The sequence below is a fragment of the Dreissena polymorpha genome, chromosome 7 (genome assembly GCF_020536995.1).
Source record: "Dreissena polymorpha isolate Duluth1 chromosome 7, UMN_Dpol_1.0, whole genome shotgun sequence".
Taxonomy (NCBI): domain Eukaryota; kingdom Metazoa; phylum Mollusca; class Bivalvia; order Myida; family Dreissenidae; genus Dreissena; species Dreissena polymorpha.
In genome coordinates, this window is record NC_068361.1 from 11,125,228 (window position 1) to 11,150,035 (window position 24,808).

General features: G+C 34.7%; 1 protein-coding gene, 1 long non-coding RNA gene and 2 other non-coding genes across 4 annotated transcripts; 2 read left to right on the forward strand and 2 right to left on the reverse strand.

Annotated features, from left to right (window-relative positions):
- The first annotated feature begins 600 nt into the window (after positions 1-600).
- Positions 601-8,456, forward strand: LOC127839279 (uncharacterized). The gene is made up of 4 exons (XR_008030267.1): positions 601-930; positions 2,640-2,790; positions 4,860-4,933; positions 8,131-8,456. It is a non-coding gene; the product is annotated as an uncharacterized LOC127839279 (long non-coding RNA).
- Positions 8,457-14,011: 5,555 nt separating this feature from the next.
- On the reverse strand, positions 14,012-14,083 carry Trnaw-cca (transfer RNA tryptophan (anticodon CCA)). The gene has a single exon. It is a non-coding gene; the product is annotated as a tRNA-Trp (tRNA).
- A 5,682-nt stretch (positions 14,084-19,765) lies between these two features.
- Trnaw-cca (transfer RNA tryptophan (anticodon CCA)) lies at positions 19,766-19,837 on the reverse strand. Its single transcript has one exon. It is a non-coding gene; the product is annotated as a tRNA-Trp (tRNA).
- A 2,937-nt stretch (positions 19,838-22,774) lies between these two features.
- Positions 22,775-23,134, forward strand: LOC127838248 (uncharacterized). Its single transcript, XM_052365871.1, has one exon. The coding sequence runs from the start codon at positions 22,775-22,777 to the stop codon at positions 23,132-23,134; it is 360 nt and encodes a 119-aa protein (XP_052221831.1).
- The last annotated feature ends 1,674 nt before the right edge of the window (positions 23,135-24,808 follow it).

Below are 24,808 nucleotides of genomic sequence, written 5' to 3' on the forward strand. Positions count from 1 at the left end.
CGAACGGATATTACAAATCGGCCATTACTTCTAAACCAAACAATATTATTCTGTTCCTGGTTTGTAGAAAACAAGTCTAAACCAAATTACAAGTTAATGAAATTCAAACGATCTAATTGTATTTATAAAATACTAGAAATTGACTGCGTTCTACCGGACCTCGAGCGATTAACCCAATTTATTCTTCTAACAGAGTTTTCATGTGCATTTGCAAATCGTCCTTTTTTGTTTATACACCACGCCTTGACGATTTTAGAACAAGTATTATAAAGTGGGGTAAATTATTCCCTTTAATATCAGAACAGAACAGAACAGAACAGAACTTTTATTTTCACCCAAGTATATAACATATACAATAAGGGCAATATAACAAAGTACAATTTTTATAACAATATTTTGATTTCCGATAATTTAGCAACAACAGCACATTTTATCCAGCGAGGTTGGGGGTATTCAGAATGAGCATATATAAAGATATTGACTACGAGAATGTGGGAAAAGTTAATCAATTACAAAAAACACCAAATTATCATACATAGTGAGCAATGCATGAGAATGAAATAACGGTTCGTAATTGTGTAGCCTAATTTGTCGAGGATTCTAATATTATTAGTGATCTTTAACCTTAATTATGCGGGGTTGTCTTGTTCACACGTCACTTAACTTTGCACGCGCTGTTACCGATAGCAGTTTTCAGGAAAGTAAAATGTTTATTTAAAAAGTGCAGGTTAAAACAGTGCGTTTAAGGCGATAGTGCAACTTGCAGTTGGTAGCTTTAATTTCTGTATTCGGAATAGTTGCAGACATGTTTTTTCGTGATTTATTCGCTCGACTGCACCCGCACAATGAAATTTGCCAATGGGCGAATGGATAATGTCGGAGAAACCCGAGGCCATGATAGCTGTACTTCTCAAGGACACAATAGATAAGGTACTACCGTTAAGATTAAGCAAATTGTGTGTACTGCATGCCAAAGGAATGAGCAAGGCCTACGCGGTATCAACTTACTATTATAATGGTGGTATGAGTCGGCTTATTTAAAACAAAACGATAATTCGTGAATCGAGACGGTACACAAATATGAAAATCACTAGCAAAAGGAATTGTTATAAGTTATAAACTGATATTATTATTATTGCAATATATTCTATGATTTATTTTTTTTTAGCTGGTTTTCCGAGAAAGTATTTGTTTAAGAAGCCAGGGTCATGAAAAGCAAATAAATATATGAACAGATTTTTAACATATCAGAATGATGCAAAAGTAGACGTAGTCATGATATATAAATTATCAGTTAGCGAGTGAAATAAAGGATATAACAAATTTATGTACATTTCTCACATTGATACACATTTTAAGTATTAACAAGTAATTAAATAAGCATAAACGTTCCTCATGCTTAACAATTAATGTTTTTAACGGTAAAGTATAGACGTACATAGGACTGAAAATGTGTCAGGTAAATTGAATTTATGGAATTTATTTAATTTCAAGTAGGTAACTACAGTCAACTTTCTATTATACTGGTGGTATAAGTCGGCTATTTAAAACAAAACACAAATTTGTAGATAAAAATGGTACAGAATTATAAAAAACACTAGCAAAAGGAAATTGTAATAAGTTATAAACTGGTTATTATTATTGCAATTTATTCTATAAATTTTTGGCCGGTTTTCCGAGGAAGTATTTGTTTAAGAAGCCATGATCATGAAAAGCAAATAAATATATGTACAGATTTTTAACATATCAAAATGATGCGAAAGTACACATAGTCATGATATATAACATTATTAGAAAAACACAACCAAATTAATATAATACAATCATCAATTAGCGAATGAAATTAAGAATATAGCAAATTTATGTACATTTCTCACACTGATACACATATTAAGTATTAACAAGTAATTAAATATAACTTATAAGCATAAATGTTCCTCATGATATATAACATTATTAGAAAAACCCAACCGAATTAATATAATACAATCATCAACTAGCGAATGAAATTAAGAATATAGCAAATTTATGTACATTTCTCACACTGATACACATATTAAGTATTAACAAGTAATTAAATATAACTTATAAGCATAAATGTTCCTCATGCTTAACAATTAATGTTTATAACGGTAAAGCATACATGTACATAAGACTGAGAATGTGGCATGTAAATTGAATTTATTCAATTTCAAGTAGGTAACCACAGATTATACAGTAGTAAACGGATGTAAGAAAAAAGTAGACTCTTTGAAGAAGCAGTAATGTAGTTATTATCATTAAGGGGAGACTATTTAGACAATAATGTGCCTTAATTAATAATAAAAAGGATGGCTATACAGGTTTTGAAATGAAATTCATTTCCAAGTACATAATAACGCATTAGATCGAGACTTAACAAAAACTAACAATCAATTAGTGCACTGTAGTAGAACATATACTATAATTTGGTGGTCTGGTGGCATTTGCATTTATAAACAAATGTGTACTTGTATTGAATCTTTGTTAGCGTTTAAATTTACTGAATATAAAGCGTTTAAATTTGCTTGTATTTTTAAGTAAAGGTAAGGATTCTGATGATAAGAATGAGTTAAGGGAAGCATTATGTGTGTCATTACCTAAGAATTGTTCTCTTTCAGTATTAAAGAAATCGCAGTTAAGGAGGTAGTGGTGTTCGGTGCCAACCTGACCCGAATTATATAGCCTGCAGACTCTATCTTCAAATGGGGTTCCGTCGTATCGGCCTGTCTCGATTGGAAACCAGTGGTTAGCAGTCCTGAATTGGAATAGGTAAATGTATTATTTTTTGGTGAGTTTAATAAGGTAGTTTTCAAGGGATGCTGATTGTTTGAAGCTGGTATATATTTGTCCTTTGTGTGTTTGCTGTAATTGGTGGTGCCATTGGGTTTTGAACTGAGTTAGTAACTGTGATTTAACTAAGCGGTGGATATTAATTTGGTTTATTTGAAACTGATTATCCCATATGCTACTTTGGTTAACTGATGTGAGTATTTCTTTTATTTTGTTTGACCATTTAAAATTTGAGTTTGGGAGGTTCATCATGTACTTATAAATCTGATGTGATATTTTCTGTTCTTTGCCTTGAAGAGTTCTACACCAAAAGGAGATCATACGAGTTTTAATATTGATTGCAAGTGGATGCCTGCCAAGTTCATCGTATAGAAAAGATATAGGAGTAGATTTTCTGGCTTTAGTAATTTTTCTGAGGAAGTTGTTGTGTACTCTCTCCAGAATGTCTATGTTTTCAAAACCAAATATTTCTGAACCATATGTTAAAATTGGTAGCACTGTGTGGTCGAAAAGTTTAAGGATTAAGTCTATTGGAAGTTCTGCGTTGTTTGCTCTGATATATAATAGGTGCATTGCTTTTGTTGCTTGTTCAGCTAGGTGTTTTCTTGCGTTTAGGAAAGAGCCATTGCTGGAGAGTGTTATCCCTAGGTAGTGGTAACGGTCAGTTATGTCTATGGGATGGATTCCTAGTGTGAAATGAAAGTTTTGAAGTTGTCTAGCACCGAAGATTATAATTTTAGTTTTGCTGAGGTTTATTTTTTAAATGCCAATTCTCGCAGTAATCATGGAAAATGTTTAAGCTATTTTGGAAGTCAGTTTTTGAGTCAGAAATGATAACAGTGTCATCAGCATAAAGTAATATAAGTAGTTTTAGCCACAAAGTTAGGTCTTCAGGATTTGTAAGTTCTATGCCGTTTGAGCCTTGGAGGTGCATATGTGTTTGCAGATCATTAAGGAAGAGGGAAAATAGGAGAGGGGACAGGTTTTCACCTTGTCTTACGCCAATTTCTGATATGAATGGTTCAGATATGTTACCGTTAAGTGAGATACTAGATTTGATGTTGCTATACATGTTTTGAACTAAAGTGAGAAATTGACCTGTTATATTTTGTTTGATTAGTTTGTGCCAGAGGCCAGTACGCCAGACTTTATCGAAGGCTTGGGAGAAGTCAATAAATGCGCAGTAAAGTTTTTGTTTCTTTTTTTTCATTAATTCAATTAGTGAGTGAAGTGTAAATATGTGATCAGAACAGGAATAGCCTTTCCTAAAGCCAGCTTGATTTTCATCTAAGATATTGTTTTCATTTAAGAACTTAGTTAATCTGATGTTAAGTATTGAAGTAAAAAGTTTGCCAAGACAGCTGAGGATAGTTATGGGTCTGTAGTTACTAGGATCTTTAGGGTCACCTTTGTTTTTAAATATGGGTATTATAATTCCATTGAGCCAACTTTGTGGGATGAACCCGGTTTCTAGTATGTAGTTAAATAGTTTGCGATAAACAGGCATAAGTAGATGTTTAGTGGACTTTATGTATTCGTTAGGAATGTTGTCAAATGGGCTAGGAGTTTTTGAGTTTTTAAGGTTTGAAATACATTTTGTTATTTCTTCTTTGGTGATTGTGGAATTAAGTGTGGTTCTTGTATAATGTGATTGGTCGTTTGTGTCATTGAAACGGTTGTCATTGATAGTGTTTGTATTTAGTTCTTTGAAGTGTTCCTGTAATTCTTCTAGAGTTGGTGTAGTTGTGATTTTTGATTTTGGTTTTAGTTTGTTAAGATATGACCAATATTGTTTGGGGTTTTTGTCGGACATTGATCGAAGTTTGTTTGACATGTTTTGTTTGTTTGCATTAATATGGTGGTTCATTGTTTGTTTGTATTTTTTGCTGGCGTTCGTCATTTCTTTTTTGTTAAATGTGGTTTTGTTGCTATTATAAATGTTTTTGGCAGTGTGATACTTTTTGCGTGCTTTGAAACATTGAGGACCAAACCATGGTTTTTTGTTAGCTGAATGGTTATTTTGGAAATGTGTTTTATTTTCTGGGAAGGTGCTGGTGGATGCTTGATGGAAGACTGATTGCAGCTCATCAGTTATGTGCTCTATGGTCTGCTGCGATTTGGGGTAAGTATCCATTTGGTTAAGTATTTGGTCAATCGCATTAGGGTTGATATTGCTAACAAATTGGCTGGCGAGATCAGGTTTCCATTTTGGTTTTTGATTGGTGTAAGTTTTACTTTTTGGAGTTATATTTGGATGATTGCTATGTGATATATTTATTGACCATGAGAGTCCATTATGGCCATCCGAGAATATTGGGTCAGTTTCAATGATTTGAAATTCCGAAACAAAATAGAAACAATCAGATGAGGCAATAACATAGTCTATTGTGGATTTATTTCTGAATGTAAGCATATCGGGATTATTTCCAGAGGTAAGTCTACCGTTTAGAATGAAAATGTTGTTGTTCTTACATAAGTCTATAAGACGGAGGCCATGTGCATTCGTTTGATGGTCTTGAGAGGTGCGGGCAAGTGGGACGGATAATTTTTCAAGAGTTTTGTATTTGTCTAGTTGACTCTGTATGTCGTCATCGATATCGAAAATGTCATTTAAATGTGGGTCAGTGGTTATGTAATCTTTCATGCTGCCTACTCTGCCATTGAAATCACCTGCAAGAATTACATATTTATGGTCACTACATATCTGGGAGATTTCATTTTCAAAGGTCATAAATTCATCGTCGTTAAAAAATTTAGAGTTTTCGGGTGGGACGTGTACAGCACCAATGACAATATTTTGGTCAAGCATCGTTAGAGATTTATCAATAGAGATCCAAAGGGCATATTCGCATATTGCAAATCGTCCTTTTTTGTTTATACACCACGCCTTGACGATTTTAGAACAAGTATTATAAAGTGGGATACATTATTCCCTTTAATATCAGTCAAATTACACATCGTTGAGGATCTGGACGGATTAAGACTCAAATTTTAGACTTCAAAATAGACATCAATTTTATCTTCGATTCGTTTGTACCTTTTTTTCTAGCAAAATGTAATACAGTATTAATATTACCCATTGTTGTAATATCACGTTTACAACAATTGACCACTCGTCAAAATGAGCGATCGCTACGCCCTCTGAGTTGTGTTTACTCAATGAGCTTATTTCGTTTATCCAACACATTTTTGATTGTCTGACTATGTGATTTGTTCATCCGTTACGTTGATTGAAAGGTAGCATGCGGTCAAATAATTCCACACATGTTATACATTTAAATTTATTTTCTGTTTGAGCTAGGGATGTGTTAACTAATTTAAATTGACCATTATCGTCAAAAATCGAGTTATATTTATTATGATGCAATTTAATCAGAAAGTATTTAAGCGACAAACATGAATATGTATTGCTAGATGTGATGAAAAGTTCAACGTTTATTGAATGACTGTAGATAAATAAAGTAATATTTTTAATGCAATCTCTTGGTAGTTAATTTTATTACGATGTTGAAACACACAAAAAAATCAATGGACATTGGTAATAAAATATTTATACAAATGTAGAACTGTTTTGACATCAAGCAAAAGCTGTAAATCCCTATTTTTTTTGCTCAATACACAGAACGAAAATTTTGATAACAATTATGTTTCATATACATATCAAAATGCCAGAAAGATCGTATGAAAATAATTGCATGCTGTCAGTACAGTGGTATGGCATATTTGCGAAGTGCTTTATATGAGTTGCCAGAGAGACATTAGGAAGAGCGTTTACTGCCTATGAGAGCAGTTTCAATAATGTGCGAAAGCCTAAGTGTGTTAAACGTGCCGATGTTCAATAGCGTGAGTGTCCATGTATGTTGAGATTAAACGTCTGCATATCATCAATTAAGAATATATAGAGGACGTATTGGATCGTCAGAGGGTCATTGCAGAAATTATGGAGAGCCTGCAAAAACGTGTTAGGATGCAACACTCAAAAACGGTCTATAGTAGATCGATTAACGAAGAGCGCAGCGTGATAATTTATTTCATACTGAATTGTGTTTTTTTAAATACAATCACTATGTATTTTTACTGAAAATGTATATAAGAGTATATTTAGTAGGTTTTATTTATTACAAATCTTTCTGCACTTTGCATTTGGCAACAATTTAGTTCATGAGTTTTCTACATGATGCACGAAAATCGTAGTATGGTAGACTCATTCAAAATAGCTTTTTATCATGTAATCATTTTGATTAAAGGCCATGTAACAGTCTGTCGGACATTTCACTTTCTAATAACGATATTGTGACGCCTTCCAAATGCTATGATGGTTGTTAACGTAGTTTTGTATAACTCCAATTCATCGCGTTTCTGGCTTCGAGTCGAATGGAATGAGATGTATTTCTATATGTTTCGAGACATATGTTATAAGACAGATCAAGCTAGACAACCGCATTGGGACGACTGCAAGGTCAATAAAAACTTCATGTACATTAATGTGTATCCATCATAAAACGGCTTAATCAAGTACGTTCGTCTCTGTTTTATTGTTAACCCGTTTATGCCTAGTGGACTCTCCCATTATTTTAAATTTGATCAATTTATTTCCAAAATTAGGGATGTCTTTTATATTTATTTCTACATTAATAATATTTCTTACAGAAAATCATTTATGCAAACAGCGCAGACCCTGATGAGAAGAAGCATGATGCGGCGTCTCATCTGGGTCTACGCTGTTTTCCAAAGCCGTATTTCTAGACGCTAGGAATACATGCGTTAAATATGGCTATACTTTATGACTTTCTCTTATCAATTTATTAGAAGCCGTGTTCAAAGATTTATACATGGAAACATTTCCGTTTCGTAACTGATAAGCCTGAAACAAAGTTAAGATGCGTATAAAGCTTCGTTCTACTAGCGTCACAATTTGCCACTGTTCGTATTTAATAACCCAACAGCATTCATGTATGTGACTTTGCCAAAATCATATTCGATGTGATCAAAGAATATGCTGCATTTTTCGCGGATATGCGAAGTCTTTGGGGTCAAAGGTACATATATGTATTGCAGTTTTACCTTTAAAATATATCTTAGATAAAGAATATACAACCTTTATGATGAATACCATAGGTATAATACCATAATAACTGCGTTTTCATGTTTTTAACATTTCCTTCATCTTAGCTAGAAATAAGGTAAATGCATATTTTGGCTAATGAAAAAAGTATCTAACCTGTAACCAAGTTGTAATATAGCATTTTACTAATATAATATCTAAAATGCACTCATTTCTTTTTGTGCGCTTGCGTATGAATCTTGTTTTTGTTTCAGCTGTTTTCCCGTAGAATGCCACAGCGTTTAAGTTCTCATCTAGATGTGACGACATTCGCTGTGTGCAGTCACCTGTTTGTCACGATTAAATATGCGTTCAGTACATATAACTCAACACCGAACTTTTTTTGTCGGAGTACATTAAAAAAAAACATATTAACTTATGCTTGTTTCCTTATGGGGTTTTTACAATGAACTATGAATTATATCAATTGCTTTATAAATTCAGTTTTGTTAGGATTCAATTTAATGTTGGCTGTGTTCATGCTAGTATAACATGTCACGTAATCGCTTATTGTTCGTGGCGAACACAAAGTACAAACAAAGTGTATTTATCTTCATTTAATAGTGTTTAACCTATCGTTCGATTTCACGTCATGCGCGTATATCCATAATGACGTGATACGCGATAACTAAATTTTTGCTACATAGCGAATAGGGCACGTCCGTCCCTTTCTATTAAATGTCAACAACAACGCCATATGTGAATTTCAATCCAATTTAATATCTAATATAATTCATATTTTTAAATATATAAGTACAGTCTGACAACTACATGATTGGATCTTTCTCGATCCGTTCACCTCAACATCTAAGCGCATAGTTTTTTTTCTGAGAAAAACATCTACATTTTGTATACAGGTTAATCTGCATAAAACTCCCTTATAACTTTGATTGGTCATTAGTGTCCGTTTCTTCACGTGCTTATTGTTGATTGGTTGAATTGCAAAATGTACTGAATCAATGACACCCTGGGAACGGAGAAATCAATGTATTCATTTATTTACACGCTTGTCGAATAATCCCTCTTGACATCTAGTTTGATTATTTGTGGTGATAGAAAGTTTTTAATGTATTCTTATAGCTGAATAAGATTACGTTTCCCGGTGCAATACTTTGTATGACTGATGTAACTTTGTATGATTGATGCAAACAAGGTATTACTGTCAGGCCCCTATGTCAATATCGTTGACCATTTTTAATTGAACCTATCTAAATATACTAGCTTTGATCTTTCAAGTTGTTGACTTAGTCTACTCTACAATGAATGCAAGGATATGCCATGTTTTTACTTGCTAGTTAAATTGTTTTTGCGCTGTGAGCGGTCCTGTTGTGCGTTTTCTAGCATCGTAGTTTATTGTCATTATTGTTTTTTGTTGTTTTCGTTAATCGATGATATAATTTTTCAATAAATTTCTTGTAGAATATTGTAACATAGATGGAGAAAACTATTTGACAAAAATCAAATCAATTTCTAGTGTCAAAGATATCGAACCAAGTATTGATGTGTACCATGAATAATCCACGTGTATATGTTAAACAGCGTGGAGTTAAATAGATATACTATTATAGGCACACAAAGTATATGTGTGTGTATTAAGCTCTTCATTGATTTACCCTTATTGTGCAGTACAAACACTTAAAGCATACATAAAGTCCGATTCCGGTAAAACTTAATACCGCACAAGTAAGTATTATATATTTAATTATGTTTAAACATGATTGTATCTGTAATTTACAATTATCCAATCAAAAGACTTAGAATGAGTTATAAAAGAATAACTAGATTTCCTTTATTTAGTATAGTATTTATATGAAAATTTTTATATTGACCAATTTTTTTTAGGCTATATAATAACACACCCACATTATTGTGCGAATTTGATCAAGACAAGACAAGACAATTGTGCGAATTTGAGCACCCAGATAATTGGGTATATAATTGATGGCATCAAGATCACGATGATCTCTCGATAGTAATTATTCAATGACAGGGATTTGTGATTTAACCACTTAAGAACATAAAAGTAGAGAATATGTGTTGTATTATGACTTTTTCAAGGTACATGGTCACTAAAACAAAACAATCAAAGCATGACAAAGAGCATTTATGTCACGTTAATCATATAATTTCAGTACATATGGTATACATTTCAGTATACCTATTATTAAAAAAACATTTTAAATTTGAATATTATGTTAATATATGATACGTAAATTCGGAAGGTTAAAGTAAACATTAATATATGTTTCCTAAACGTCAAATATATCCATATATAATCTATTTTACACTGGAGAAAGTTCTCCCCATACGTAAACGCCTTATACATAAGCATCTATATCAATATGAAATGCATAAATATCCAAACAACAGTGTCGAAATTGTTTCGAATATTTTCAGCATAGTTTAAAATTTAATCTTTTATAAAAATAGCAGTTCCACCACTCCATCTCTTTGCATCTCGATGTAGAATCTTTCAGATGAAATTCAGCGATGTATAGCCGGTTATATCAACGACACTAAAGTCGGACATAAAAATGTGTCATGTTTAGTAATAATGTTGATTTAATCTTCGCTGCCTCGTTTAAAAGCAATAAGCCTATGCACGTTCCATGACAGCTCATCCACGTTGTATTCCTAGTCCTGAACTGGCTCCCCGTTGACAAACTGTGTGTCGTACGCAATCCACGCTGGTTAACGTTTGCTGCGGCGGCCTCCTCTTACGTGGCACCAACATAAAGCGATTGTTGGCCGCTTCCTTTGAGAACTGCTCGTTCACGTACAATGGGGTACCATTCAGTGCGCTCCCCTGGTGCCGTACGAGCTCTCTAACCATAAACATCGTGGACCTGATTACATTACTCATGTTTCTACGATGTCTTTTGCGACATTCAATTTTTCGTGTATAAAGCCTCTCACCTTGGTTTCTGCGTCTTCTTGGCTTTCGCTTATAGCGTCTGGAATACCACCCAACACCAGATTGTTCCGCATCGAGTGTGATTGTAGATAAGTAACTTCAACGCCCAGTCTGCCTTGGTTATTTCCAACATAGCCACCTAATTATTAACCATACAAAGGCCAAAGTCCGTCCAATAAATCAGCTTTCTCGTCCACTTTTGTAATTCTCTCCTCCAATTTCCGCTTAATATCCTCAATTGAAGTCCAAAGTCTTGTGAGCTTCATATCAACATTGACAACCTGTTTCTCTAATACCATTTGGGAATAAATCCTCTTTTCAACATTTAATAATTGACCATTAATACGTTTCAGATACTCAAGTATATCCTTAATAGTATTAGATATACCCGGTCGTCTTTCCGTCTCCATATTTCTATCGAAAGGTCCAAAGAATATTTCACTACTGTCTACACAAAACTTCTTTTTAAATGGAATATGTTAGCAAAAAATAAAATAGAGTTCGTTGCACAGTGAATTTCACTCGCCGATATGTTGTCCTCAGACGGGTCGCTTATTTTCACATTATTGTTTCTATTTAATGTTTCACTTTCACTGCCGTTACTTTCCCTGTCTCTCTTCTTTTCATTTCCAATAACACGAAAACTGAAAACACTGATAGTCATGTATAATCCATTATTTTACTACAAGTTTATAGACAGTAAACTATCACAACTTGCGATTTAAAATCCAACATTTCCTCCCCAATTTTCCACTTAAAAATGTCGACTGTTTTCACCAAAGTCACTTTACAAGATTTATTTATTCCTTTAAATCTTCCTCTCGTATTCAAAATAGTGATCGAATTTGATATGAATTATTTCGCGATTTTAAGCACAACATAACAATAATATGAATAGATGGCCAGTCGCACGTCTAGATATTCAAACACAAACTAAGATACATTTAGCAAAACTAAAACATAGAAGAAATAAAACGTGGAAATTTAAGATTCATTACATTGTACAAAAGAAGTAGTTAAGTACTCAGTTGACACTTGTACTCTGTCTGGTCAATAGTTTATTTTCATCTATGAAGATGCGGGATTAAAATATACGTGAGTTACCATATTTAATCCAGTTTTAAAAAAGTACTACACTGGCGTAATGTACATGTTTGTGGTGTCCGCCTTTCAACCGGAAGAACATAAATACGTATAAGTAATCAGAATTATGTATGATAGTTTCATGCCTATTTAAAACATATCCAGAATATTATAATATTCTGTATGATGATTGCCACGTAAATGCCTGTTCAAAGTATTTATAACTAAAAAGAGGGAAACTGTAAATCAAGTTATGCAGAAATAAATTGGTTTTAATTATTGTCATGTTTAATACGCATGATCTGTGTTTACCGTTGTAGATTGTATGTAAACTACATACCGCACTTTCAGACGCACTACTTTGAAACGCAGAGTCGTCATGTCTGTACCTTAACCCATTTATCCCTAGTGGACTCTCCCATCCTTCTATATTGGATCAATTTATTTCCAAAATTATGGATGTCTTGTTTATGTCTTTCCATATTTAGAATATTTCTTACAGAAATTCTTTTAAGCAAACAGCGAAGACCCTGATGAGGCGCCGCATCATGTGGCGTCTCATCTGGGGTCTACGCTATTTGCCAAGGCCTTTTTTTCTAGACGCTAGGCATAAATGGGTTAAACGACTCGACTATCGCGTGTTCTTTCTTTTCGTTGAAAATTCCAACATCAAAAGGACTCGTTCACGTATTGTCCAAACGACAGTTTTCAAACGTTTTGTCACAGATTCAAACACATAAAAAAACACTGAAAATCAAGGAGCAATATTATACTATTTAGGTATACGCATGCTGTGGACATTTGTTCGAGTCCAAAAGGTTGCATACTTTTTTTATAAATTTAAATCCTCTTATTTGAATGGAGATTTTTAGTTCCGTTGTTTGAATCTTAAACTGAAGGCCTTTACTGACACATTTGAAAAAGCCTTATGCTGTGAACAAATACTTAGATAAAATGCTGCGTTTAACATGCAGCGTTATGTTTTCTAGTTGCGTTATATTCAGAAACATTTTTAGGTTCTGTGGTAAATGGATTAGGCGTCTGACTACGGAAATATGATATTATAATTAATTTATTATGTTTAATATTGCGTATAAAACGTAAGCTACATACCGTATACAAAATGTATTTTTATTTAAAAAATCGCTTGGAATACATTTATAGTCGTCACTAGTGAGTTTACACATATTCATATAAAGTGCGACTTTTACTTGTATTCACATTAAGTTTGACTTCTATTGTAAAAATACACGTAAATTTTGTATGATTATATCGAGCGCAATTCAAACTTTTTTGTTATTGATGCTTGCTTGATTGATAAACGCTTGACCCTGACATGTTTCGAACACGCAACCGTCTGATCTGGAGGCACAGGCGCTACCGTTGCACAACATAGAATTGACCCATAAGTATGTGTAAGATGTGACTAGATTGTCTTCGTGTTGATCGTTAACTAAGCAGTTATTGAATACTTACATAGTGTAAATTGTGACTTTACTGTACATCTGTGTTTGTAGCGTAATTCATTCGCAATGTTGAAAGGTCATGTGGCCAAACCGATGAGGCGCCTGACAATGCTAGTCAATGTATTGAGCTTATTCATTACGCCACCGAGACGTCATGTCAACGTCTGTAATAAAAGCTTTTTGATGTTTGGTACAATAAGTCGCTAATTTCGTGAGGCCTTGGTAAGTTTAACACGGTATTAGGTTTGAGAATTAAGACAAAGTCATGATTGTCGTGTATACACGTATATTTGTCGATCCGCAGGGTTAACACGCAAAAAATGTGTGACAAAATTACAACAACAAAACATTCTACAATTAAAGCAGACGATCTACGGCAGCCATTTTGACGTCATTAACGACGTCATTCACAGTAAACGACGGCAAGAATAATCAATCGTTAGCCAGATACATACCGGCATTTAAGCACAAATTGATGCTAGGATTCAGTAAAATCGTTATTGGCCTACTTTCTCTTGTCTCCCCGACAGTTCAAACCTTTTCAAAAACATATTTACGCACTAAAGAAACCTGTATCGTATGGTGTATAATAACTTTTTGTTTTGACGCGGAGATCATGATTGAAAAAAAATTTGACCCTGACGTGATTCGAACACGCAACCTTCTGATCTGGAGTCAGACGCGCTACCGTTGCGCCACAGAGTCGTTATATGAAAAATAATAAAGACTTGACAATATAGTGGTAGTTTTATCCGTTAACAGTGTCAATATTGAAACTACTCACATGGTAAACAGTGCGTCTTAAATGTGCCGCGGTGATGTGTTTTTGTGTAATAAGAATATGACATTACTGGTCATGTGACCTAATGGATAAAGCGCCTGACTACGGACTATGAGATGGCAGGTTTGAATCCTGCCAGCATCTTTATTCGTGAAATAAAACGTGTATTCTGCTTAACCAATTCATAGCTAGAATGTAATTCTCTGATATCAATAAATTAATATAACGGATTAGGAATGCGCCGGTTGGAGTCCGTTCCGGATCAATAATATCATCATCACATTTGCGCAGAATTTAATGAATAAATCGTAATAAATCAAATTAGGAAAAACAGACGATGCTTTATTAATGATTAATACATCTAGTGCAAAACTCGTAATTGATATATACTTTATATAATTTATTATCTGTGGTTAACAATGATAGAGTTATTCAAGCATGCATGTAAATGCAATACAGAAAGTTGTCATGCCATGCCATTTGTTCTTGTTATTTCATTATATTATATGTATTCGTATATTTTACTTTTTTAGCAAAATGCTGGGTTTCAACACACCATTTTAAAATTTGAAACGATTAATTGTACGTGTTAGTTGGTTCAACTCGGTCCCGTTTGGGGTCAGATATTAACATATAGACAATCTTATGTCTTGTTTTCAAAACAAATACAATGTTGATGACTCAAACTCTAGAATACACGTTCAGAAGTAAATAAACGAAAGAAAACGTTCATGCAATTGCAAATATCGTTTTGACGCACAGCAGCCACATATTTTATGTACACAAGGTATGTGCTCTCACTGTTGGAAAATCTCCATTAGTTTGTGCAGACTCGTTTAACCGATTTATGCCTAGTGGACTCTCCCATCCTAATAAATTGGATCAATATATTTCCAAAATTAGGGATGTCTAGTATTTTTATTTCTATATTTAAAATATTTTTACAGAAATTCCTTTCAGCAAACAGCGAAGACCCTGAAAAAAGGTCTTGGCAAAAAGCGTAGACCCAGATGAGAAGCCGCATGATGCGGCGTCTCATCTGGGTCTACGCTGTTTGCCAAGACCTTTTTTCAAGACGCTAGGCGTTAATGGGTTAAATGACACGTAGACGCACTTTATATTATACAACACATTCAACAATCGTGTCGTCATCGCCGTTATTTTGTTAAATTGCCATTAACATGCTCGTTATACATTTCATTGATAAGCATATTTTATTGATTGTTCCATACCCTTGTTAATTAATTTTATTCAGCATCCCTTGATTAGTCATATGATGGTTTAAAAGACCCAGAATTTATTACTATGCATGTATGTCTGTAATTGGTTCCAGCAATTTTCATTTTAAGTACTCATTGCTGTGTTGTGTGTGAGGCTTGGAATGCCATACCATGATTCAAGCCAATACATAATTTTATTTACACGTATATGTATCATGAATATTACTGGGTCAAGTGTTAGGTTGAGCGCCCTAAAACCGGTTTAAAACCCCTTTGATTTAAATTGACCGTTCTAGCTTTATTATACTATGTGTATATGTGGCTTCGTTTTATGCGTGCTGTTTCGTACTGTTTTGGCAATTGGTCACTTGCCAAAAATAAAGGACAACGAAATTGTGTTTAATAAGAATGCAAAAATGCTCCAGCAGCTGGAGTTTCACTTCTTTATATTGCATTGCTCCTTCCCATGCGGTGATCCTAACATTTATAATAAATTTTGTATTGTGTGTCGTGTCATTTATCATTAGGCTATTCGGTCACTTGCCTTACATTACACACTAGAGGTTGTAAAGGAGAGGTAATGTCATAAATATATTACTGGTTTTTACTTTTTCATCTGTATTGCTGAAATTATTTAAGCGAAAAAAACATTGTTATTTATCGCTTGATGTGTTGAAGATTTCAACGTAATTGCAATAACTGTACATAAATAAAGTAAATATTTTCTTAATGCAATTTGTTGGTGGTTGATTTTATTACAATGTTGCAAAATTTTATCATTTTTAAATCAATCTTCCGAAAACAAAACCATGGGGCAAACAAACAGACGCTGCATGTTATACCAATCATTAAAAAAACGTAGTACGTTCATTATCATTTGAGTATAGGAGTGTTCCAACAACAAAAAACATTCAGTGAACCTTGGTAATACAATATTCATACACATGCAGAACTGTATTAACATCAATAAAAGCTGTAAATCCCTAATTTTATTTTGCATAATACACATAGTGAATATTTTGATAACTATAATATATCATATAAATATTAACATGCCCGAGGTATCGTATGAAAACAATTGCATGTTGGCAGTACACTTGAACGGCATAATTTGCCCGAGAGACATTAGGACAACAGTAAACTGCCCGTGGGAATAGTTTCAAAAATGTGCGAAAGCCTAAGTGTTACAAACGTGCCGATGTTCCATAGCGCGCGTCTCCATTTATCTTAACACTGAATGGCTTTATAGTCTTGATTTAGAATATATAGAGGACGTATAACATTGGTTCGCAAAATTGTTGATAATTTGAAAATACGTGATGCACTACTCAAATACGGTCGAAAGTAGATCGATTAACGAAGAGCACAGAATTAATTTTTGTTTCAATACTGTATTTTGTTATTTTTAAATACAATCACTATTTATTTTTCTACCCAAAATGTATGTATGAGTATAAGTAGGTTATACTTATTACACATCTTTCTACAATTTGCATTTGGCAATAGTTATGTTCATGAGATTTCTACATGATGCACTAACATCGTTGTAAGCTAGACTCATTCAAAATAACAGTATGGTGAAATTCTATGATGCAATCATTTTGATTTAAGGGCCTTTAACGGTCTGTCGGACATTTCGCTTTCTAATAACGTTATTGTGGCGCCTTCCAAATGCTAGGATGTTTTTTTGCGAAGTTTTGTATAATTCCAATTTATCGTGTTTCTGACTACGGAATGACATGGATTTCTATAAGTTTCGAGACATACGTTATTAGACAGATCACGTTAGACAATCGCATAGGGACTACTACAAGGTCGATAAAAAGTACATCATGTGCATGAATGTGTTTCCATATTAGAACGGCTTAATGAAGTATACGCGTCTCTCTTTTATTGTTAAATCAGATTCTAATTTATGACGTTTCTGTTATCAGTTTATTGGATGCCATGTTCAAAGATTTATACACGGACACATAATTTCCGTTTCGTAACTGATATCCCTTAACAAAGTAAAGATGTTTATAAAGCTTCGTTCCACTTCGGGAGTTCTTCCCGTCCCTACTCAGTTTCCATTTGCCAGTTTGCTAAATGTGTCCATTACTGAAACTGAAATAATCGATTTAATCAAAATTTTAATAACCAACAAAGCTGTTGGTGAATATTTAATCAGTCATCTTGTTCTTAAGCGTACTTGCGAGTCTAGTTCAAAACCGTTATGCCTTTTGTTTAATAAATCACTACAAGAATGCACATTTCCTTCATTATGGAAAAATGCAATTGTGATGCCCTTATTCAAAAAGGATGACTCGAACAAACCTTCAAACTATCGCCCAATCTCTCTTTTTAGCTGCATAGGAAAACTTATGGAACGTGCTGTATATAAACACTTGTATAACCATTTTATTGCACACAATTTAATTTATTGCAAACAATCAGGATTTCTTAGAGGGCATTCAACAGTCTATCAACTCATTGATATATTTGATCAAACAGCTCGATCTATTGACGACAAGAAACATAACGCTATGATATTCTGCGATATATCCAAGGCGTTCGACTGTGTTTGGCATCGAGATGTCCGCCTTTCAACCGGAAGAACATAACTACGTATTATTAATTAGAAGTATTTATAAAAGTTTCAAGCCTGTTTAAAAATATCCAGAATATTAGAATATTCTGTATGATGATTGCCACGTGAATGCCTGTTAAAAGTAATTATAACTAAAAAGAGGGAAACTGTAAATCAAGTTGTGCAGAAATGAATTGGTTTTACTTATTGTCATGTGGAATATGCATGATATGCGTTTGCTGTTATAGATTGTATGTAAACAACATACTGCACTGTCGAACGCGCTACTTTGCACCGCAGAGTCGCCATGTATGTATCTAAAAACGACTCGACTGTCGCGTTTTCTTTCTTTTCGTTGCTAATGTCAACATTAAAAAGATTGGTTCAAGTATTGACCAAATGACAGTTTTCAATCGTTTTGTCACACATTCAAACACAAAAAGAACATTGAAAATCAATGAACAAAATAACACTATTTACGTATACGCATGCTGAGGACATTTTTTCGAGTCCAAGAGGTTACATTTTTTTTTCTTTTATAAATTTAAATCTTTCTTATTTGAATAGATAGTTTTAGTTCCGATGTTTTAATCTATAAATAAAGGCCTTTACTGACACATTTGAAAAAGCCTTAATCTGTGAACAAATACTTAGATAAAATGCTGCGTTTAACATTTAAAGTTATGTTTTCTAGTTGCGTTATATGCAGAAACATTGTTAGGTCCTGTGGCGAAATGGACGAGGCGTCTGACTACGGAAATATGATAGTATTATTGTGTTTAAAATCATGTATACAACTTAAACTATATACCGTATACACAATGTATTGTTTTCAAATATTGAGTTCTCTTGAAACACGTTTATAGTCGTCACATGTGAGTTTTTACATATTCATATAAAGTGCGACTTCTACTGGTAGTCACACTAAGTTTGACTTCTATTGTAAAATAAACGTCAATTGTGTATGGTTATATCGAGCGCAATTCTAAAGTTTTTGTTAATGATGCTCGCTTGTTTATTGACAAACGCTTGACCCTGACATGATTCGAACACGCAACCGTCTGATCTGGAGGCACAGGCATTACCGTTGCACAACATAGTATTGACACATAATTATGTGTAAGATGTTAGTAGATTGTGTTCGTTTTGATCGTCAACTATACAATTATCGAATACTTACATAGTGTAAATTGTGACTTTACTGTACATCTTTGTTTGTAGCGTAATGCATACGCAATGTTGAAAGGTCATGGGGCCAAACCGATGAGGCGCCTGACAATGCTAGTCAATGTATTAAGCTTATTCATTACGCCACCAAGATCTGTAATAAAAGCTTTTCGCTGTTTGGTACAATAAAACGCTAATTTCGTGAGTCCTTGGTAAGTTCAACATGGTATTAGGTTTGAGTATTAAGACAAAGGCATGATTGTCGTGTATACGCGTATACATGTATTTTTCGATCCGCAGGGTTGTCGCGTTAGCGCCCTTTTAACACGCAAAAATGTGTGATAAAATTACAAAAAAAACATTTTACAATTAAAGCAGACTATCTACAGCAGCCTTTTTTGACGTTAATAACGACATCATTTACAGTAAACGACGACACGAATAATCTATTGTTAGCCAGATACAAACCGGCATTTAGAAAAAAAAATAATGTTAGGATTTAGTAAAATCGTAATTGGCCTACGTTCTTTATGTCTCTCCGACATTTCAAACCTTTTCAAAAACATATTTACGCACTAAAGTAACCTGTTTTGTATGGTGTATAATAACTTTATTTGTTTTGACGCTTAGATCATGATTGATAAAAAGTTTGACCCTGACGTGATTCGAACACGCAACCTTCTGATCTGGAGTCAGACGCGCTACCGTTGCGCCACAGAGTCGGTGTATGAGAGCCGTGTTAGACTTCACTTAACCGTGGTAGTTTTATCCGTTAACAAGTTCAATATTAAAACTACTCACATGGTAAACATTGCGTCTTAAATGTGCCGCGGTGATGTGTTGTTTGTGTTATAAGAATATTACAATACTGGTCATGTGACCTTATGGATAAAGCGCCTGACTACGGGCTATGAGATGGCAGGTTTGACTCCTGCCAGGATCGTTATTCGTAAAATAAAACGTGCATTCTGCATAACCAATGCATAGCTAGAATGTAATTCCCGGGTATCAATAGATTATTATAACGGATTAGGAATGCGCCGGTTGGAGTCCTTTCGGGATCAATTATATCATCATCACCTTTGCGCAGATTTTAACAAATAAAACGTAATAAATCAAATTAGGAATAACAGACGATGCTTTATTTATGATTAATACATTGTACATCTAGTGCAAAACTCGTATTGATATATATTTAACATAATTTATTATCTGTGGTTCACAATGATAGAGTTGTGCAAACATGCATGTAAATGTTAAATAGAAAGTTGTCATTCCATGCCAATTGTTCTTGTTATTTCCGTATATTATATGTATTCGTATATTTAACTTTTTTAGCAAAATGCTGGGTTTCAACAAACCAATATATTTCGATAGGGTTACTGAAACGGTATCCATTAACATTTATTTTGGCCGCTAGACGCACATTTCATGCAATTTCATACACCATTATTACCAAAGTAGTAAAAATATTATTATATCGAATTAAACCTATAGACAATAAACAGTTCGAACAACTATGTGCTCAAATTGAAATATAATGACCCACTTCGAGTAGTACTTGCAAAACCTCTTTTTGCCGCTATATTATGGTTTTACCGATTAATTTCTTTGCTATTAAAACAAGTTAGTAATGAATAGCGGAAAGCTGCATTTAGCACTACAAACATAAAAAACACATATATTATATAATTATATTGCATTATGATGATGGCTAACCCCTTCATCATATTATTAAGTCACGCTCAAATAGAAATATCATCAAATTGCGACCAAAATCATACAACAGCGAAACAGTTTACCATAATGACGTTATAAGATAAAGACACATCATTAACCGCTGTTATTACTTATCTCGAACGAACGGACAAATTACAAATTGGCCATTACTTCGAAACCAAACAATATTATTCTTTCCCTGGTTTGTAGAAAACAAGTCTAAACCAAATTACAAGTTAATGAAATTCAAACGATATAATTGTAATTATGAAATACTAGAAATTGGCTGCGTACTACGAGACCTCGAGCGACAATTAACCTCAATTTATTCTTCGAACAGGGTTTGTATGCGCATTTCCAAATCGTTCTTTTTGTTTGTGCACCACAACTTGAAGATTTTAGAACAAGCATTATAGAGTGGGATACATTATTCCTTTTTATATCAGTCAAATGACACATCGGAGAGGATCTGAACGGATTAAGACTCAAATTTTAGACTTAAGTATATGATGTTAACGTACTTAAAACACGTGCTTGTTGCTTTTCGATTCACTATATCTTTCTTCTCTTGAAATTTGGAATCATTAATGGAATTACCATTTTATACTTTTGAGTCTTAAATATTTAATCACCTAAGCTTGATTTATTGGTAGTGTAATTCCGAAAGTCGTCTAATTTCTACACTTTTCACAATATTTATCAGACTTGTCTTAAATTATCTTCATCCCGTATGCTTTCGTTGTAAAATGTGATGTAGTCGGTGTTGTGACGTCACCAGATAACATCTTTCTATCGAACGTCTGGCTGTTTGCATGTAGGTGAGTCATTTAAAATACGCACACTGTATTACTTAGCGAATTTTTATAGCGTTATGGGCTTCGCTTAGGGAGGTAACATAATTGTCAATTACGTCCCTTCAGTATTTCGCTGTATTTCTGGTATTTGTACAAGTTCTAGTATAAAATGTGTTTCACTTCACATTGTATTTGTGTTTGAATGGCGCCAAGCGTTTTTTAAACTATGATGTGTGGGGTGTCGAAATTATCCTCCGATTTAATACGATGGTGGGTAATTCCGACACTCCAAATGTTTTCAAGCATTCCCAGCGCATAAAGCAAGATAGATTCGTTAAATAGAATTACTCTTTAAATTGTTGTTGACGCAGTTTATTGAATATTATATTGAGCTCTCTCTCTATTTTTTTCAAGCAGATTATATAAAAAAGAGCTATTTAAACATTGTAAAGGTTATAAATTAATGAAATTGTATTAGTTTTTATTTAAGCACGATGTCACGTCAAATTGCGTCAAAACCTAAGTACAGGCAATATTCTCCTTCAAAATTAAACGCAGCAATAAAAATGGTCGAAAATGGAATGTCTAAGAAAAAAGCTGCACAAAATTCTGGGATGACACACACCACACTTCTCGACAAACTGTCTGGGAGAACATCTTTAAGTGCTACACCTGGTCGCACAACTGTACTAACACACGCAGAAGAGCAAATGTTGGTCGATTACCACTGTGCACTGTGCGAAAATCGGTTACCCACCTAAATGATATGAAGTTTGCATAGAAATCAAGAAAGTCCTTGATCACGACGGTCGATCTAACCCTTTTAAAAACAATCTGCCCGGAAAAGATTGGTACAGCGGGTTCATGAAGCGCCACCCTGATATTTCCGAGCGAACAGCGTCTACTCTTGGTCACCAACGAGCTATTGTGAACCAAGCGATGATTGCCAATTGTTTTCAAAACTTAAACACCTACCTTAAAACGGAAGTAGATGATTGGGAACGTCTTGTCGGTGATCCTAAGAGGTTCTTCAATGCAGACGAGAGCGGTTTCCCCGTGTGCGTAAAAATGGGCAAAGTACTTGCAGAAAAGGGGGTACGACATGTGTACTAGGTAACAAGCAGCAACAAACAACAAATCACTGTCATGGCTTGCTTCAATGCTTGTGGAGATTATGTTCCACCGTTTATTGTCTATCCGGGTCAGCGATACCGTGATACGGGAATAGGCGAGTTCCCAGACGCCATTTACGGCATGTCAGATAATGGCTGGATGGATAGACAGCTGTCTTTATCATTTTTGCACCATCTGGATGACTTCATTGGCCAAAAGCAGATACCAAATCCCGTGATATTGTTTGTAGATGGGCATTCCACACACATGAACCTTGACGCGACGCAGTTCTGCTATGATAATCAGATCATACTCTACTGCCTGCTTGAAAATGCCACTCACGTCCTACAGCCCTGTGATGTTGGCTTCTTTGGTCCATTAACATCGGCCTGAAAAGACAAGTGAAAAGCTGGCACACTGAACATCTTGGTCAAATTTTCACCAAAAAACAGTTTTCTGGTGTATTTCGCAAATGTTGGCAAGATGTTTCCAAGCTAGAAAATGCCATACATAGTTTTCAGCGAAGTGGTTTATTTCCACTGAATCCTAAAAATATTGACAAAGCTAAGCTTCATCCTTCAGAAATACATGTATCTGTCGGTTCGTGCGATGACGAAGGCTCTTCAAAAGAGAAGCACTGCGGCGCTCCTTCAGAAAATGGTGGCTAGCATGTCAGCGCTACCAATACAAGCGCCGAGACTCTGACGAAAAGGTCCGCCTCCCTATCCGGAACTTTTGAAGCTTCGCCGGTGACAAGTACTTTACATGCGCTTCCCATCCAAAGCCAACAACACAAGGAGGGATCCGTGAGGGTTGTACAAACTGACCGGGAACATCAGGTATCCGAGTCATTTGCTCTTCTTCGAGTACCAGAGCTGACCTCCAAAAACCCTGTTAAAAGACTTCGCAGCAAGCTCCCAAAATCGCTTTCCGGGCAAGCGGCATTGCAGAGGCTGAAAAACAGCGAGATTGAAAAAGTTGCTCACGAAGATGCTAAGAGAAAGAGAAAAGAAGAAAGAGAGCAGTGCAAAAAGGATAAAGAGGAGGAAAAAGAACGGAAACGTGAGATCCAAGAAGAAGAAAAAGAAACAGGAGGCAAGGCGTCTTAAGGAGCTTGTCAATGCGCAGAGGAAACGGCGTGCTGACTCACCTTCTTCGTCTGACTCCGAAAGAAATGTCCGCTTTGTTGAGAGCGACGACGATGTAAATGAAGATGCTCAATGCCCGGGATGTGATACTGATGACGGTGATCCCAGCGAGTGGGTTGCATGCACGAAATGCCCGAGAAAGTGGCACATCTCGTGCACTGGAGATGCCATCCTGTGTGAAATCCCAACCGAGCAGATCGCGCAATAACTATTCATATGCGAATTTCGCATGTGACAATTGGTGAAAAAAACAAACCAACGTGGCTCATTTGCAGCAGGTATATTTGTGCGCTTAAATAAGTCATTTGTTGCGATTACATGTGGCAATATTTTAATCAATTCAGTCACTAATGTGTTATTATTGTGAGTTTAATAAATATTCTGGTCGCTGTGTTCCATATAAATTTTGCTTTGATATCGTTTTGAGATGGATTTATATTGAGTCATGTGGGAGCACAATACGAACTCTAGATGCAGTTTATTTATAATTCTCTGAATTGCAATTAACACTAGTTTAGTATAATCCTATTTATTTAAGCTCGATTGCCTGGGAAGCCAACGACTTCTTGAGACACTCGCTCCTGATCGCTAGGCGGACACCACATCCACTAAACTAGCGCAACCTAATTAACACTAGTCATTAAATAGATTGTGACATTCTATTTATTGAGATATAAAATGTAAATAACTGATAAGAACAGTTGTTGAAAATTAAAACATAGCCAAGTGTCGACTTTAGCCGCCAACTGTCGAAATTAGCCGCTTACTGTCGAAATTACACTCCGCCGCGTTTAGTTTTAATCGCTTGAAGTTTTGAGTTATGCCAGCAACGATAATAACGTTCGTTAGGCAAATATCTACAAGTCAAAACGGTGTACTCTTAAGGTGTCGAAATTACCCGACTTTGCTCTAATTAAAT

Bases quoted from the DNA above. Each gene is read 5' to 3' on its own strand.
- LOC127838248 (XM_052365871.1), top strand. From the start codon at position 22,775: ATGGCTTGCTTCAATGCTTGTGGAGATTATGTTCCACCGTTTATTGTC.